This window comes from Gossypium raimondii, chromosome 9, assembly GCF_025698545.1.
Source record: "Gossypium raimondii isolate GPD5lz chromosome 9, ASM2569854v1, whole genome shotgun sequence".
Lineage (NCBI taxonomy): Eukaryota > Viridiplantae > Streptophyta > Magnoliopsida > Malvales > Malvaceae > Gossypium > Gossypium raimondii.
In genome coordinates, this window is record NC_068573.1 from 10,969,620 (window position 1) to 10,989,222 (window position 19,603).

The 19,603-nt window shown below is 34.7% G+C and overlaps 2 protein-coding genes across 3 annotated transcripts; both read right to left on the reverse strand.

Annotated features, from left to right (window-relative positions):
- Positions 1–4,603: 4,603 nt before the first annotated feature.
- LOC105798421 (transcription factor GTE8) lies at positions 4,604–10,166 on the reverse strand. Of its 2 annotated transcripts, XM_012628475.2 has the most exons (11): positions 9,926–10,166; positions 7,886–9,184; positions 7,687–7,735; positions 7,466–7,597; positions 6,868–6,938; positions 6,681–6,750; positions 5,818–5,898; positions 5,620–5,735; positions 5,471–5,537; positions 5,230–5,360; positions 4,604–5,135 (listed from the first exon to the last, which is right to left on the reverse strand). In XM_012628475.2, the coding sequence occupies exons 2-11, from the start codon at positions 9,110–9,112 to the stop codon at positions 4,866–4,868; spliced, it is 2,214 nt and encodes a 737-aa protein (XP_012483929.1). In that variant the 5' UTR covers positions 9,113–9,184; positions 9,926–10,166; the 3' UTR covers positions 4,604–4,865. The 2 variants fall into 2 exon arrangements, with proteins under 2 accessions (XP_012483929.1, XP_012483930.1); XM_012628476.2 differs by lacking the exon at positions 9,926–10,166 and having other exon boundaries at positions 7,886–9,885.
- A 2,855-nt stretch (positions 10,167–13,021) lies between these two features.
- Positions 13,022–18,459, reverse strand: LOC105798422 (uncharacterized). Its single transcript, XM_052621158.1, has 5 exons — positions 17,994–18,459; positions 16,961–17,108; positions 13,515–14,038; positions 13,193–13,418; positions 13,022–13,101 (listed from the first exon to the last, which is right to left on the reverse strand). The coding sequence occupies exons 3-5, from the start codon at positions 14,034–14,036 to the stop codon at positions 13,022–13,024; spliced, it is 828 nt and encodes a 275-aa protein (XP_052477118.1). The 5' UTR covers positions 14,037–14,038; positions 16,961–17,108; positions 17,994–18,459.
- Positions 18,460–19,603: the final 1,144 nt, after the last annotated feature.

The following is a 19,603-nucleotide window of genomic DNA, read 5'->3' on the forward strand; positions in this document are numbered from 1 at the left end:
TAAGTAAGTGTTAGAGTGGGAATTTGGTGTTGTCATAGAAGGGAAAAATGTTCAGGATGTCATAATACATAAGAATAAGGGATAAAGTTTAATTTCCGAGCCTAGGGGCAAAATTGTAATTTTGTGAAACTTTAGGGGCAAAAATGTAATTTTTCCAAAATGTGATTTTTGGATTGGATTGAATAATGTGAGTGTTAAATAAGTTAAATGTGTTATTATAAGTCAAGAAAGATAAGGAATTGACTTTGATTAGTGAAAAAAAATGAGAAAATGTGAGAAATTTCCCGATTGAACATTCGGAATAAAAAGGGATACGAATGAAGTGACAGAAATGATCACATATGTGGCATGGACTGTGTGTAGGCCACTATATGAAAGTGAAAGTGTTGGTCACGTGTGTAGTACTGTGTGAAGGCTACTACATGAATCGATAAATAATGGTCACATGTGTAGTACTAAGTGAAGGCTACAATGTGTACCGAGAAGCTTTGGTCACGTGTGTAGTATTGTGTGAAGGCTACTACGTGAATCGATAAGTAATGGTCACATGTGTAGTACTAAGTGAAGGCTACAATATGTACCGAGAAGCTTTGGTCACGTGTGTAGTACTGTGTGAAGGCTACTACGTGAATTGATAAATGATGGTCACATGTGTAGTACTAAGTGAAGGCTACTATGTGTACCGAAAAGCTTTAGTCACGTATGTAGTACTATGTGAAGGCTACTACGTGAATCGTAAAACTTGATCACGTGTATAGGACTATGTGAAGGCTATTACGTGAACCGTAAAAATTGATCACGTGTGTAGTACTATGTGAATGCTACTACGTGTATCGAATGATAATAGTAACATGGGTGGTACTATGTGAAAACCCCAAATATTTGTTGTTATACCGACATGTTTAACGAGATATGAGAATGTGATTGAAATGTGATAAGTTACAAAAGAGTGACTGAAGTGATGAAGTCTTGCATTGTGTTATAAAATAAATGGTTATAGTGCTATGTGAATGAGAGATATTGGAATAGAATAGATTTGGACAGTGACGGTGATGTTAGTTTGAAAAATCACAAAAATTGTAGAAATTTATTCAGTGGTTGAATGAGATATGAAATTAAATCTTATTGAATCTACTTTCATATAAAAGAAACAGAGCAAGCAAAAGAGTTGTATATTTTGAGATATTTGAACTTTAGTAAGACATGGTCGAAATGATTTCGGAATCCCCTATTCTGACTTTGGAAAATCACTAAAAATTTTAAAATAATAATTATGAGTTATAATTTATATGCTTAGAATCCTTGATGAGTCTATTTTCAAATGAAATAAACGAAATTATCATCCAAATTCTGTACAGTGAGATAATTCATTTTTATTGAAGAGAGGTCAGTGATGTTGAGTAGTGAAACAGGGGTGAATTTAAAGAATAAACTGTACTAATTGGCCAAGTCAAAATTTCTGAAAATTTTATGGAAAGAAGACATGCGAGTCTAGTTTTAGGGAAAATTAACAGATCTTAATTTGGAGCTCTGTAGCTTCAGATAAAAATGATTTGGTGATGCTGACTCAAATAGACAGCTTTGAATTTAAATATAAGTGAATAGTGAAATTATGTATAATGCTATTTAAGCATGTTTTATACATAAAGGATGTGGAATGGAGAGGAGGAGGAGGAGGACAATAAAATGTATGAAAGAATTGTGTATAATGGTCATATGCCCGATTATAATCGGTAAATGTTAAATTGAATGGTAAATACGTATTGGTACCGAAGGAACTATTGCGGTGTTGAAAAGCAATTGATCAAATATATAAGAAATTTAGTCTTGATATATATATGATAATAATGATATATGGATGATTATATCATTGAGTTGCATTGATTAATTCGGTTTATGTGATGGAAATGTCAAGAACATTTGTCTTTGATATGTGATGATCATGGTTTAAGCTCGTATGGGAAAATAAAGTTTCATAGTATGAGAGTGTGATATTGAAATATATATATTGGATTGAGAAATTAATTTGAATTGTGAACACGAAATATTGTGAATTGAATAAAATGGAAATGGAGCTTTGAATTACATGAGTAAGTATTGGGTCTCGTAGGCCCTATTTGTTATGAATATAATATTTTGAGGATATGTTATAAAGAATTATAAAAGCATGTTAAAAATTTGAAGAGTTTAAATTTAAATGAAATTTTGTAACTCGGTTTAATACGTTTACATGTGTAAGTGTTCTAGTAATGCCTCATACCCTATTCCGGAGTTGAATAAGGGTAAGGGGTGTTACACTTGGTCCAACAGAAGACAAGTTTGAGTCATCTAAGCCCAATGGAAAGGGCAATGGTGAGAGAAACCATGAAGAAGATGAAGGGGGACATAGCAATGGGGGCAACAGTACTGATAGCACAAGTGGCAATGGGAAACCACGAGTGCGAAGCGGGGATTCAACAACCCAAGGGACAAGAGGAAGAGAATAAAATGCTTCCTTTGTCAAGGACCACACATGGCGCGAAAATGTCCAAATAAAGTGATGATTTCGGCAACCCAGAAGAAAGAGGAGTCGAAGGAAGAGACGAAGCCTATCGAAGAGAAGACATCAAGGGTCAATTCGATGGTGCTCATTCCTGGGAAGAGGAATGGTGGAAATGGGTTGATGTTTGTAGACATCAACATTGCAGGTCAGAAGCGGAGTGCTCTTATTGATACGGGAGCATCGGACTTGTTCATGTCAGAAAAGGCTGCGAAGAAGCTTGGTCTGTCGATTAGGAAATCGAATAAGAAGATCAAGGTAGCAACTTCCGAGAAAACCCCAACTGTGGGAATAGTTCGTAATGTGGAACTACAAATCGACGAATGGAAGAGGAAGGAAGAATTCGAGGTAATCCAATTAGATGATTACGATTTTGTGCTTGGCTTAAACTTCCTTGTCAGGATTCAAGCAACTCTGCAACCATGGGCCGATCAAATCCATATTGCCACCGGTCCATCAACAAAGAGTATTGTGCCGGTGCATCGGAATGTGAAAGTTGGGACTAAGGTGTTATCTTCAATCCAACTAGTCGAAGATGTTTCGTATGGGAGAAACATTAAATCGTCGAAACGGAATGCTACGAAAGCCCCTTCGGAAGTGTTAGTGGCGCAAGGGACCGATATGAAGCCTGCGGGACCGGCTGTGGAACCGACACCTTTGGGAAAGGTGGGTTGTGCATCGAGCTTCGAGGAGAAAGGAGCGATGCAAAAACAGTCGAGACGAGTAAATGCTGCTAGTAAGGTACATTGCAAACACTCTGATAGTGTTTTGAATTCTGACTTGTTGGCTTGGCAAGGTCGTAGAGGCCCTTTCAAAGTTCATAAGCAAGGAGGCAAAGGGACTATGGGTGGTACGAAGCTAAGATGTGAGAATCCCGGAGATTCCAGTGGAAGCAAGTCAAAATTGGGGCAAGTTAAAGCGGAGACTTCTTGCCAATAGAATGTACCAACGAGTGCAACGGTTCAAGATAAGAGGCGACGAAAGCCGAGGCATAAGTTCCGAAGGAAGGGACAACCCGATTGCAAGGCAAGTCGGGAAGTAGTAGAGGCAACGAGAAAAGGTGAATCAAGTCAGTGTCATCCAGAAGTCGCAACGAGGGCGTTGCGAGAATGGGTGGGGGAGAATGTCACGAGCCAAAGTGCAAAGCCCGTGACCATGGCACAAGATGCGCCCCATAGAGGTCCATTGATAAGATGGGGAACATTTAGCGCACGAGAACTGACCCGATTCAAGGAATTATTGGAGAAGCCTGTCAGATTAAAGCCTGGTTGGCCCGATAGCGAAGAGATGGCAACTTAGGCTAATATGGTAATTAATCTTAGAAGATAGAGTGAATCATATCTTGTAAAGATTATATTAGATTTGATATGGCAAATCTTGTAAATCCCTAAAATTAAGGGATATAGTGAATCTCATCCGTCGATATAAATATATCTTGACCGTCGGTTTTGGGGGAGCTCAACTATAAATAGAGAGCCTCCCCCTCATTTGTATTCATCCATTGTAACTTAATTCTTAAGAGTAATAGAATTCTCGAGCATTTACTCAAACACTTTGTGTGCATTCTTTCCTTGGCTTTTTGTTGTTCTTTTACAGCTTCTTTTGGCACAATCGCTTCCGCTATACAAATTGGTGCCTTGGAGGAGTTCTAAGGAATCCTCACTTTTGGGCGTAAAGGCTGACTTAGGCGAGTTTAGAGCAAACGGATCGCCTAAGGCCGCACGGTTTGCGAGACGAAAGGTCTAGCCCCGTGATACAAGTACCATAATGATCCACCGACCTTTTCCTATTTAAACCAACAAAGTCAGCTGCTGTACTCAACCCCCACACTACAACAACAAAGTCTATTAAAGAAGAGAGCTAATGTTCCAATCAGAACCGATCAGCTCCAGAAAAGAAATATATATACATATATAAAGTTAAATTCAACCAAAATTATAATATTTTTTTCATTTTATGAATCAAAAGAGTGGTGGTTCCAAAATCATTTCTAGCTTATAAAATTTGGCAAATTTTAGTATATATTCTGATAAAATTGAAAGCAAAATGATAATTAAATTTCAATTGAGACACAAAAATAGAACTTTCATTAACTTGTAATTACAGAAAACTACAAAAAGATTATAGAATTTCAGTGGGGAGTTTTCCCCTTTGCCCACAGAATCCAACACAAGTGCTCTTGAGCATCTTTCCACTATATTTTCTACTTTATAAATAAAATAAAATAATCCCCAAAAAACCAAGGCAGGATTTTTAAAGAAATGACATTCTATTCTCTACTCTCTTCTTTTAATGCTAGGCTAGTTTGGCGTACACAAAGCAGATTTCAATCAATTTCACCCTCCTCTGCATCATTCATAGGATTTGGGATACTGGGCGGCTCACCTTCTTCTTCCTCTTCATCTTCCTTCATGTACAATCCCAGCTGTTCCAATGGGTTGCTGCTCCCAAACTTAAAACTTCCTAACCCATCTACGGAGTGATCCGTGCATGTTCCCTCCACTGAGCTTGGCAAATTATCGACTGGGGCGGCTCTAAGCATTTCTAAGTCTTCAAGAAACCCAGAATTCTCATTGATTTCTATCGTCTTTTCCATCTACAGAACACCAGAAAAATGTTTGATACTGAATCCACAATTGACAAGGGTGTCCAATTATTGAAATGTTTGATACAATCAATTCATCTAGTACCTCCAGCAATGCCTTCCGTGCTGCTTCTCGCTCAAGCTCCCTCTTCCGTCTAGCCTCAGCTGCAGCTTCTGCTTCAGCTCGTCTTCGAGCATCTTCAGCAGCCTTGGCTTCTGCTTGCAACCGTGCCTTTTCTGGCCAACATTAAAATATGCAAACATGTAAATAACCAAACTTGTCCATTTTGGAAACATACATATTAACACGTTGAAAACACACAGAAAAACTAGATTAAAGTTCAAACCTTTCTTCCTTTGTTGTTCTAGTTCCTCTCTCTCCCGACGCAATTTTTCAGGGTCCCCCTTGTCACCCTGATCCATGATTTAAAAAATGCTTAGAAAAGATATAGGTATACTATACAGGAAATTCCAGAAACCCAACCTTTCAACTAACCTGTATAAGTGTCTTTTCTCGAGCTTTTAGAATGGTATCAGCAAATCTATTCTTAATTAAAGCAGCCCTATAGAGCTTCTCAGGAGAAATCTGTCTCTCTGTTGGAGCATTGTCCCCTAGATTTTTAATTGGAGAGAGTGAGACACAACTCTAATACAAAAAACAGATTTTTTTTTTCATTATTTTCAGTGACCTTACCATCTTGGCAACTATCTGACTCAACAGAACTTGGCTTTCGCTGAGAAGTCTGCTCAAGCTGATCCGACCCATCCATACATTCTGCATTTAGAATATGGATTAACAAAACTTACATGCAGGGAAGTATTTATGATTCATAGTTTTTCCATTCAAGCAAGGAAATAGAAGCATAAAAGATATAAGGGATAGTACATTTTTTTACCCGTTAACTTGACAATTAAGTCCACTTTGTTACTTGTACTTTCTTTTTTGTTCACCTTAGTACCTAAACTTGACAACTAGATCCATTTTAGTCCTGAAGTTGAATTTCATCAAGATTTAATGATATGACCAATATTCTTGAAACATAACTGGTTGGTTGGACCGAGAACCAGCTGATAATACTAGTCCAAACAAAAGGGTTGAACTGAAAACTGCTCAAAACTGATAAAAATCGAAAACTGGGACAAAAACCAACAATTGAATCGGCTTAATAATTTTTTTCTAATTTTAAAAAAAATTATGAATTTTTAATTATTTATTTAATTATTGCAGTCTAGTAGTTGAACCAATCAAACCAATTGAATCAGAACTAGTGGTCTGACCGATTCAACCACTAGTCCGGTTATTAGAACATCATTTGCAACACTCTTAAGATTGTACCACGTCATCACCTGAGAATTTATATAATTTTTTTTTTAATTTTCAAGTGATGGTGTAGCACAATCACAAAGTGCCATCATCAAACTTTTATATTTTTTGAGTTAAGGGACCAAAATGAATCTAATAGCCAAGTTCAGGTACCAAAGGAGACCTAGTTGCCAAGTTCAAGGGCAAAAAATTATATTATCCCGAAATATAAAACATTAAACTTGGTCACTCACGATTCTTATGAAGATCGTCAACACTTGTTTTTTCATCTAATTGAGCCCCAGATTCTACCGCTTCCCGTACCTGAAGGATAATGCAAATTAATATGCCACCGTAAAACTTTAAAGTGGACCAAACAAACAATTAGAAGGTCAAACAACTCGGCAGTATCATTCAAAACCAAATAGAACCAGCACAAACCTTCATTGCATCCACGGAACCTGAAGGTTTAGCATCATCAGATTCACTATCAGAACTGCCAGTCTCTGAATCTGCAAAGATCACAAAAGAAAGCAGCCATGGAAATGGCACAGGCAACATAAGACATACTTGCACAGAAGAGAATTTTTTTAAAGAAATAGTAAACACAGCAGGAGAAACCAAATAATTAACTTGAATTATATTAGCAGTACCCAGAAGATGGAAGAGAACACACACGCATTTAATTTACCTTTCTTTTTTTTTTGGGGGGGGGGTGGGGGGTTCAAAATTTATTTACCTAACCAAGTTTATTTGTCACTAACCAGTTCAGCATAGGCAACCCAAAGTGACTAGATCAGCAGATAACATATGGAAGCATAAATGTACAGAACCCATTCTCTAGCCATAAAGTTTCCAACAGTAATTTTACTGACAATTAAGATTTAAGAAGTATGTCTACCCTATGTTGATTGATCGGTAAATGAGCTGGACTGAAAACAAATAATTTGGGACACAAACAATATGGGGACTGAAGATTTATCATTTACTTAAGAAGACAGAATCATAGGTATAGAAAAAGGAAGGAAAATACAATTACCTCTAGAGCTGCTTGAACTGACAGACTTTGTGGTTCTATGGTCTGTGTCCTTCTCTATCTCCACAGGTGGATAGCTAGATACAGGAGGCTCATTTCCCCCAATGTCAACATCCTCATCAACTTGGTCATTCCCTGCAACAAAAAAGTCAAACAGAAAGCCAAGTCAGAAAGAAAACATACCTCAGAAGGGGGTTATTATGCACAAGGATTTGAAAGATGACCTTTGCCTTGTTGCATGGATGAATTACTTGGTGCAGATTCATTAATTAGCTGCACTCAGAAATTTTCCCAAAAAGCAAACAAAAGCATATAAGTAGAACTCAACCACTTTGCATTTACATACATATATGAGTGTATTTTGAAGCATCAAAAGCAAGCAATGGTACTGATTTTCAGCCTTTATTATGCGGGGATTTGTACCTCAATTTCACAAGGTTCACCTCTAGCTTGGATTTTCTGTTTCTCTTGCAAATAGTCATCTAGAAGTCTCTTCAAAGTGAACAAGGTATCATCACTGAGGTCGTCAATATCAATCTCAATTTCTTCTTCTCCAGATTCGGTTCCATTTGAACTGTGCTCTCTCAAGAAATCAATGATATGTGTAGGCATTTCTGCTAGCAAAGATTCCAGTTGTCTGCCTAGATTGTGTTTTTCCTCGTCCATCATCCTCTTTACAGGTTCCTTTATAATTTCTTGGGTCACTGAGGTTGTCTTCCTCTTTTTTGCAGGAGGCATAGGCTTAGAAGTCTCTATGTCCTCAGAAGGAGCTTTACTTTGTATCAACTGGGTACCAGTAACTGGTAACTTCTTCTCAATGTTTTTCCACCTTACCTCAAAAAACTTGTTAAGGTTATCAGCCATAATGTGGACATCATTTCCAGGGGGATTATAGGTCATTGCATTACTGAAAGTAAGCTTCACATCATCATGAAACTCCAAAGGGCTTGCATATGCCCCTGATGCCATCTTCTTTTTAATCGTTCCTAGGTCCATGGGCTGCTTTATAACAGTAAAGTAATCTGGAATATTCAACTTGACTACATCTACCGGTTGGTTGAAGACCCACCCATACTGATGGCTCATCAGTCGTTTTAGAAGACCCTCACACTGCTTCATCAACATCATATTTGAGGTGTTCGATGCTGAAGCATGTTTTGCAGACTCAGATTTTCCTGAAAAAGTCCGATTAAACGCACGAGCCTTGCCACTCAAAGGATTCCCTTTCTTCCCAGGTCCAGAAGCCATCATGGATGATTTCTGAAAATCCCGTGCCTGTGGTAAAATTTGTCCATTGCTGCAACTAAGAATATCACTGGAAGATGACACAGTAACCCCATTTGTCCTTTGCAACTCAACTTTCTTCTGAAGCATCCGAATCTGCTCCAATTCATGTCTCAACCTATGCATCAAATCCTTTCTTTCAAACTGTGACAATTTTGACAGTGATAACACTTCCGTACGGACACCAAAGGTGCCATATTTATCAGGGTTCAAACTGATACATTTTCTCTTCAGTGCACTTGAATCTTCTGAAGCAGTAATCTCCATATCGATTCTTCCCGAGCTACCAGATCCCTCTGATTCACCAGGAGGCTCATACGGGCCACAATAATACTCTCCTGCAAACCTATCGCGCTTTGTCAACATCTTAGCCAAAGCACCTTTCTTCTTATATCCCTTTATTCAGTGTAAAGGAGCTGCTGACTTAATTGCCGCACTCTGAAGATATCAGCCATAGGAGCAAAATTATCCCATCTGATTTTCTAGTGTAACTATAAATCCACCCTTTAACTACAACTACTAGAGTAAAGGTCAGTAAAAGTTTTAAACAAGTTTAAATCAATTCCCACCGCACTTACCCAAATATAAAATATTTAACCACTGTGAATACTTTCTTGAACTATTTATCTTTTGAAAGACACAAATTCACTAGATTAAACACTAGAGAACATTAATAGGAACCAAATTCTCCCATTCCACAGTGAATAAATCCAGATTTAAATTTTTCCCGACGATGGGAAAGGAATTAAACTGCACGAGAATAAATTGAACCTATTCACAGTTCAATTAAAGCAGCTCTTACCTGCATCTACCCAGATCCTGAATTTTATTTACACTACCCATCTTTACAAACCCCAAACTCACCACATTAATTAATAAAAAAAACCCACCATATTAAACTCTATAAAACACCTAAAAGGCAAGAACGCGAAATTCGTATTTAACAAAATTTCAATCATGCATGGAAAGCTAAAATTGCGAGAAGAAAAACTAGCTTACTGGTTTAAATTGAAAATATATAATAACATTTACCAGATAAAGCCTCAAATCTTTACAACAGAAGAAGTTTGATACAACAAAAACCCTAATCCAATATCAAACCCCTCCCGCCCTAAGAATAAAACCCAAACCCGGATCCAAAAAGAAATCTAAAACCCATAAGAAACCAGTAACAATTACCAGTCTGTCACTGCTCGCTCACTGTTCCTCCTATGTCGAGAACCCTTTCTTCACTTCCTCAATCGTTTCGCCGACAAAGTAAAAGAGAGAAGCAAAAAAAAGCACAAACAGGAGAAAACTCTAGATCAAGAAACCCTAGAGAAATTAATAATTAATATTCTTAAAATAGAAAGGAAAAATGTTTTATTGAATTTTAAAATTTTGGATCGAAAAAGATTATTAGCGAGATCAGCAAAAGAGCTGAACTTCGTATATCTTCTCTGTATTTAAAGGGCTTTTGCTTCTTTTGGAGAAATTATGACCGCTAGATTCAGGATGAAAGTCATCGGACGGTCAGATTTAAGATCGATCTCGAACGTCCAATTTTGGCATGCTGATTTAGCACAATTAATCATTCAAAATTGTTCTTTGCCAATTATTGTTTTTGGCCCTCTACTATTCCTTCTACTTCAATTTCCCATAATTTTTTTTATGATGTCATTAATAGCACCATTCACACATACGGGGAAGGCAATAAAGCAGCTGGTGCTCTATGTCGAATCTTTCAGAGCACGTTTGGTTCGCTGTATTGGATTAGAGGCGTAATGGAATAGAGGTGTAATGGAATAGAGGTGTAATAGCAAATCAACTGTTTGATTGAATGTAATGGAATAGAGGCGTAATAGCAATCTTGTATTTGGTTGAATGGAATAGAGGTGTAATAGCATAATGGAAAAGACTAAAATGACTAGAATACCCTTAGCATAAATTTGTTTTGGTAAATGATTATTGTTATTGTTATTTAAATTTTAATAAGATTATTATTATCAATAATAAATAATTTAATCATATTTAAACATAATTATTATTAAATATATTATAACTAAAATATATAATTTAATAAAATTCTTAATAATCAATATTCTTATATGAATTTACTCAAATCATAATATATGATACTATAAAATTTAAATTAACATAATTATTATTAAATATATTATAATTAAAATATATAATTTAATAAAATTCTTAATAATTAATATTCTTATATGGATTTACTCAAATCATAATATATGATACTATAAAAGATAATTTGAAATAATTATAACTAATAAATTATATTTTATGAATTTGTATAATTTAAAATAATAATTATTACATATAATTTAATAATAATATATAATTTCATAAAATTCTTGATAATAAATTTTCTTATATGAATTTATACAATTTAAAATAATTAATATTAAATATAATTTAATAATGATATAGAATTTCATAAAATTCTTAATAATAAAATGTTCTTATATGAATTTACTAAAATCAATATATAACTTGAAAATTATATTCTGCATAAACATAATTAACTTATATTAAGAAAAGGTTAGATGAAAATGAAATTCTACATCATAATCCATATGTTATATAGTTTTACAACATCAAAAAGTTTGAACATTGATATTTAATGGTGAGAAAGAAATCTTTTGACCCATTCCAATCGGCCAACAGAAGGTAAACTAAAGAAAACGATCATTTGAGTTGGATGATCTGGAATTTTACTCAAAGCATCATACCGCTGATCGTCGGTTAAACCTTCAATTGACCATAGGGCTGAATATAAATTTGAAGCTTTCTCTTCCATCTTTTGATATTCTTCTGACTTCTGCTAAACTACCACCTCCGAGGCAATACTCTTACTGATTTGATCGCCAACGGCCTTGATGTTTTCGGCCAATAAAGTGGCAGCCTCATCAAATGAAGAAGACATATCACGAGCATCAGATTTCTTCTTTCTCTTGTTTGAAGATGAGGAACCCCTTGGTCTCTATCTCGCTTGCGGCTCGCAGTGAAACATCCATGTCATCCAAAGGGATGTCACATGATCATAGAATGAGTTTCTTTCTTCATCCATACATGTAGTACGAACATCCTCGGATTTATTTCTTCAAGAACATCAAGAATTGTTTGAGCATCTTTCCCGGTTGCTCGATCTCTTGCGTATATGGTAGTAAGCTGGTCGTAGTAAGGGAAAGTACGATATCTGAATTGAACGGCTTCTCTGTGACTCTAAAAAAATGAGGAAATCATATTAGTCATAAGTTTGGTAAAAATAAGATAATAAAGACTTGCAATAATCTTACCTTTAAATAGGACTCCCACACCGCATCTTCAGCAACAACGAGCTGCCTATGCTCGTCCCAACCAAAACCGCTATTGTTTTGGCCATTAAGCATGTCATAGACGATTGACCACTCCCTTTTTAGTAACCTAATCCTTGATTCAATATTAGGTTTCGCCTTCAACATTGCATTTGGTAAAACCGTTTGTAGCATTCTTTCCAACTCGTTCAAATAACCGGCTTTGAACCCGGTATCAGCATTAAATGTTCCAACATTGTGCAGGTCCACCATGCAGGAAACTAATGCTGCATTTTCTTCTGGAACCCATTTTCTTTTGCTTCCTCGAGAAGCTTGAGAAGAAGCATTTGATTCTGGAACACCTGACATAATGATCTTAAGAACAAAAAAAAAACAAATTATATTAATTACTATTTTAATATCATGATTCAAAAGGTGAACACTTTATAAAATCTAAGGAATTAAGTTCAATATCATGAATTAAGAGCTCCATACCACAAAAAAATTAAAATTATAACACATGCTGAATGAGAAGAAATTATATTATAATTCAACAAGTTTAGTACAATACAAAAATCAATACAAAAGTTTCACAAAAGTTTCACAAACTAATTTCTAGATGCTTGTCATTCATCGAACATTTGGTTGGCTAGTTCCATCCTCCAAGTAGCCCAAGCATCCGATGGATGAATATTTGTGATATTCGGTTCATTGTCATCCACCACATTACTAGGTAATCCTTCTCCCACCTCCGCTTCAATGGGATCAATACTCATATGGGTTCGAATAAAATTATGGAGCAAACAACATGCAATAATAATTCTATTGTGCACCCTTACAGGATAGAACGATGGACTCCTAAGTATTCCCCATCTAAGTTTTAATAAGCCAAAGCATCTTTCAATAACATTACGTCTTGAGGCATGTTTCATATTAAAACTCTTGCGGAGAACTTGGTGATAACCACGACGCCACTCGTTCAAATGATATCATTGTCCTCTAAATGGTGCAAGAAATCCTCACAATTTGTGTATCCAAGATCAACTAGATAATAACAACCTATAAAATAATTTTTTTTAAAAATGATTAATTCAGCACACAAAGTTTGATCTTAATGAACAATTCAAAGTCCTCTAACTATACACTTTACCATGAGGAACTTTTAATCCATGTCTTCTACTAATGGCATCTCGAAGAACCCGTCCATCGGCAACTGAACCTTCCCAACGAGGAAGAACATAAACAAATTGCATCTCAGGTGTACAAACACCTAGCATATTTGTTGCTATGTCACCTTTTCGCATTCGGTATCTAGGTTTATCAACTGTTGGAACCCTAATCTTGGTGTGGGTTCCATCAAGAGCACCTAAGTAATTCTATATCACATGATATAAAACCTTGAGTTAGAATACTAATTTAAATCTAAATCAACTAAATGTTGTTGAAGCTATATATAAAACTCAGTCCAATACCTTAAACCATTTCCACCTTGTGTCAGAAGAATCGGCTGTAATTGGCTCCGGCTTTTTAAATAACACATCCTTTAAGCGTATGACAGCATTTAAAACACTATGAAATGCTCTGCTAACAGTTCCCCCAGACCTTCTAAAGTGATGCTTGATAACTCGATTTTTCAGGTGATGGAAGATGATATGTAAAAACATTGCTACTTGCTCATCAACAAGCATGAACCTTGACGACTTCAATCCCCCTATCGATTCTAACATCTCACATAGTTTAACAAAGGCGGTTCTATTCATCCTAACTTGTTCAATACAGGTCTCGTCACTAGCATATACAAGCCTTTTCACATAATCCCGTTTTGCATAAAAATCTAAGGTATAGGACCTAATCCTTGGTCTATGTAGGCTAAGGCTGGCACCCATTCTAAATAAGAACCAAATCGCAATTCTACAGATTTCCAACCAAATTGTCACAGCAGTACCAATTCTTTTACGCCTCACACTTTGTGCAATTAAAGGCAGACGAGCCATTACTGCAACATTTTAAAATTAGAACACACTATCAAAGAATTGAAGTTGCAATTACACATTATCAAATAAAAATAAACAGCACAAAATTAGAACACACAAATCAAAAAAGTATTTATTAAATGATATCGTCCTAACTTTAATTTCATCTCTTTATCAATCACCCAAACAATAATGAAAGAAAAGATATTTAAATTTAAATTTAAATTTATAACATTTTAAATTTAAATTTCATTTTGTAAAAATATATATAACTTACAACAATGATTTAAAACATATTATTTGTTACCCGCTCCGGAACAGACAGAGATTGCAGCTGCCATAGGGCATTTCTAAAGATTCTTGAACTTGTTTTACTGCTACATTTAATTTCTTCTATGTATCACTTCATCAGATGGGTGGGGTGACTTGTCTGTTTTTATTACATGTCAAAACTGACATCTCATAGTGGACTTTTTTTTTGTCTATATTAAAATTTTGCGCTAACCTTTCTCCTGTTATTGCCCAACAGATTGAGGTTATCTTGAAATTTGAGGAAATGTGCCTGGAATCGGCCAAGGAGTTTGCTGCATTATTTCCACAGGTATTTCTAATGATATGCCTAGATCTAGAAGATTGTTAATATTTGCTCATCTTTCCCCTTTTAAAGTGGTTGAGAGAGGCTGAAGAAGAAGAGGAGGAGGATGAGTGAGACTACTGGTGTATTGGCAGGTATGAAAATATGGTCTGCCTTTGTTTGCAATTTTTGCTTTTCATGTGGCTAATAAAGTATTGAAACGTTTTGATAGTAGTCCATATATTCAGATTTACTTATTGCATTCTTTTTTCCTTTTAGAGTAATAGAATTTCAGTAGACAAGAAGGAAAGTGGTATGGATTAATATTAATTTTATTTTTAAGTAATATTGTCAAAATGAATTTATATTATCTCAAAACTATTGTTATAATATATTTATGTTCCATAAACATGTAAAAACATTATATTCTAATACTGTATGTTATAAAAAATTTAAAATTTCATATGAATAATGTGTACATTTTAAAACAATAGTTTAAGGTAAAGGTCATTGTTTTTAAAGATTGTTTAAAAGTATATTTTTGCATTATGTTACTGATCGGATTCCGTTTTAAATTTTAAATTAAATATTTAGAAGTACGCAATACTCCTATCTTGTTTTACAGCTCTCATTTTAAAAGTTAATTTAATTGAAAATTTTAAAATGTAGTTTAACATATTTTCTAGAAGATCATAATTAATTTTAAACATGTTGTATAATTCTTAAATTTTGAAACATTATAACAGTTTTAATAAATTCCGAAAGTAATTATGTACTAATATCTCCTTTTGTAATTCTCCTTTTGTAGCCTTTGTTAAGCAATTAGTCATCCTATCGCATTCTCAATGCATATGTGTAATACCAATATCTCAATATTAATGCAACAAGTGTCCAATGGCATGAATGACATACAAATTCAGTTGTTGTATCATTAGAGTACCCTTAACATGATGCAATGCTTCCAAACAATTTATTTCTAACAACACATCACAACGGTTATGAATTTTCCGAAACAACAAAGTATAACAGAAAAATTATTATACTTGTCAAAAAACATGATGAAACAACAAAGTATAAGCATCAAAATTTCATACAAAATCTCACTGTCCAGCAGTACAATTTTTCAGTGTTTCAAACCATATATCAACGCATGCCATAAACTTGACCTAAACGCATAATTAACATACCCTAAGCCATCTTCTATTAGGTAAAAAAGAAAATAAAAGAAGAAGAAACAAATTGAAATATCTTTGAATAATCAAATCAAATAAAAAGAAATATTGGCATTGGAAGTTGATTTTCCTATAATAAGAGGGGGACTGTGGGTGCAATTATCAAAGGCAAAAGGTAGGGTCATAAAACGCAAAATTGTTTATGAAATGGAATAATGGAAACAAGGTCCCAATAATGCTGCTTGGATGTTGGGTAGGAATTAATACTTGATCCAAATTTTAGAGTGGTAATGACATGGTGGATCACAAAAAACAAAAACAAAAACAAGAGTCCAAAGGTTGACAACCCTTTTTCATTTGTATAAACAGAGATTGTTTGTTCTTTTATTCAACAGTTCGTCCAACATGATTGGGTTTTCTTTTTCTTGGTTTACACATTTTATTAATCGAGTTCAACAACTCATTTCCAATAAAATTATTATCTCTAAACCCAAACCAATTCAGATGGAACAAATAACCAACCCCCAGTAGAAATTTCACATTACCCTTAAGCTAATAAGTTTCTTCCAATAACAGTAATATTCTGGCAAGTCCAAATTGAAGCTCCTAATAAACAAGGGTTGGCTTCGAGTTTTATCATCCGGTTGTCATTTCATGCAAGCAAATTGGCTGGCAAATGGGGCCATGTAGCTCTCCAAATATCGCTTGCCACCTTTGACTTGCATAATAATATCACTACCTTTTTTAGAAGATAAAATTGCAGATAAGTGGGGAGCACATTAATAGGGGAGTTGAGAATGTAAACACAGGCTTACAGCTTATAACAACGGTGTTTACCTTAATGGGGATTTATGAATGACATACGAATTCAGTTGTTGTATCATTAGAGTACCCTTAACATGATGCAATGCTTCCAAACAATTTATTTCTAACAACACATCACAACGGCTATGGATTTTCCGAAACAACAAAGTATAACAGAAAAATTATTATACTTGTCAAAAAACAAGATGAAACAACAAAGTATAACAGTCAAAATTTCAAACAAAATCTCACTGTCCAGCAGTACAATTTTTCAGTGTTTCAAACCACATATCAAACATAATATAGTTGGTGAATCTGGTTGAAGACTACACACATGAACATGCCACAATCCAAGGCAAAGGCAGGCAAAGAAATGAAAAGTTCAAGATTCATACCTCAAACCAAACGCTGAGACCGAGAGAAAAAATGAAGCAGTGGATCACAAGAATCAGCAGTGAATTAATCCTTCCAGACTGCAAGTCAAGCCGCTAACAGAGCATGCATGCATGGATCGCAAGAATCAGCAGTGAATTATAGCTGCAGCTATGTCATTGAAATCAGCAGTAAAGGTTTAGACTTGTTCACAGAATTTACAAAGTTAAATCAACAAGAAGCATGATTCAACAAACTGCTACAAACTTTCACAAGAAGACAGAATTTTAAAACATGAATTTTTAACCATATTAGTGAACATTTGAAGCACGCAATTCCAAGCAAAAAGTGGAGGGGATGATATCAATTTCCTCTCTTTTTGGATTTCTATTTCTTAATGACAAATGCAACCTCAGATTTCAGCTACTCTAACATAAATAGAACAGGGTAACAATTTTATAAGAAACCAAATCAAACAAATTTCCACAATTAACTCCAGTAGTTGATCTGTAAGCCAGATCTCCTTCCAGGCATAAGAGTAAATTTCTAACGCCAATAACTAATTTAACGTTAAAAATCCATTGGCATGAACTAATCAAATTTGTGTTAAAAATAGATACAGATTCGTTTTCTACAAAGATATACAAAAGCAATGCATCAAAGCAAGCCAGCCATTACTGAATACAACTGCCTCTAAGACTCAACAACCAAAAAATCTAAAATCTGAACTATAACAAGAAAAACAATTACAAGAAAAATGGCGAAAAAATGGTTTGAAAAGCAAGAACCCTTAGCAAAGAAAAAATGTTTAAGGTAAACGGTTGTTGTTGCTACTGCTTTTTCACAATTGGCTTAACAATCGTCATCGTCTTTCTCTTTTTTTTGTTTAAATCCAAATACCAGAACATGATTTAACCAAACCAATAAAAAACAAAAAACAAAGAACCCCAAAAGACCGTAACTGTGCAAAAATAGGCCTAAATTCAAAGCTGAGTAGACTAATTTTGGACTTGAAAAGAGTCGCTCAATGATAAAGTTAAAGAAACAGAGCCATACCTCAAAGGACGGAGACGCCACAACCTGTTCGAATGGAGTATTGAAAGAGGAGAAGGATTTAGGGCTGGGTTTTTGAAGAAAGGGCAATTTTCATTGGCAACTGCTGTTGGGATTACTCACTGGCGATCTGAGACGGTGGAGATTTGGTTCGAAGAAAACTGCTATTGATGTTGGGAGGGAGAGGGTAGGGTGGAGCAGCAGATTTTGGCTGGGGAGGGTAAAACAGAAACGATTAGCTAATCCTTACTTTTGGAACGGAATGGCTAATCGTTGGTGAAGCAGAGAAAATGAGGAATACATCCGTGTTGTAATAGGCCTGTAATAGGTAATACATCAAACCAAACACGAGATTAATTGGGGATTAGTGGAGCCCACGGAATAGGGGTGTAATGACTAATCTATTACACCAAACCAAACATGGTGTCAGTTTTCACTTCGCCTTTAAATGAAGTGATTCACGAACTGCATGACAATGTACTACAATATACTTTGCTTAGGATAGTTCCTTAATTCCCTATTATTTCTCTTATAATATCCTACCATTAAAATAACAATATATTTTTTAAATTATTACTCAATTACACCATCTGAGTTACATGAAAAATCTAGTCAACTATGTACAACTAATAACAAAATTCACATTTTAGTTACATATTTAATTTTAATATTTTTATTTAAAAGTTATGTCATAACAACAATAAATAATAGTGTTATCAATTTAATAATATAATAAAAATATAAAAATCAAATTATGTTAAATTAAAAAAATTAAATCTCAAATTTCAAGAGATTATTTAAATAAAAATTAGAACTTTTGTTTTTTTTATTCAACGTAGGTATTATAGAAACCTCACTCAACTTAGGAATAGTCTACCCGACTTTCTACTCCCACATACAACATGGCACATAAAAGATTCAACTCTTATCAAAAGTCTCAAAGTTGTTGCTTGAGCAAAAATGGTCAACACCACAAACCAATTCGCTCTCCGCTATAATATCGTTTATGGAATCCAAGATTATGTAATCGATAGTTTAATCCTATAAACACGATATCTAATTCGTAAAGTTCAACACCTGAAAAAACTCAATCACTTTTGTACATGTTTCAAAGGTTTCGATTAGAGAAATGATAATCTCTCTCATTTCCTCTTCATGGATAACAAACCATGAAAAGTTAAACAAAAATATGAAGTCAATCCCGTCAACAAAGGTTATGTTCATCTCTAACCTTGATAAGATAGTGACTATCAAATTTAGGCATGATTAGCAATTAACTCATGTTAAGACTATTATGTTGTCTATAAGTTCAAATAGGGATATAACTTATCTCGACTACCAAAGCATAATTGACTCCCAAGATAGAGATATTAATGTGGTTATTTGGATTGATAATGCATTGGATTGAACTCAAGATGAAAAAATATTAAATCTATTTATAGATTTTTTTATTCATTGTGCGACTTACCTTAATATTGAGTAAATGAATGACTATATATGTATGACTTGTGTACTTTAATATATTTATAATCAATGTGTCTCAAATAATAAGCAAAAATTTGGTATGTTAGGTATATAACTTAATTACATTTTATTTTAACCTACATTATATA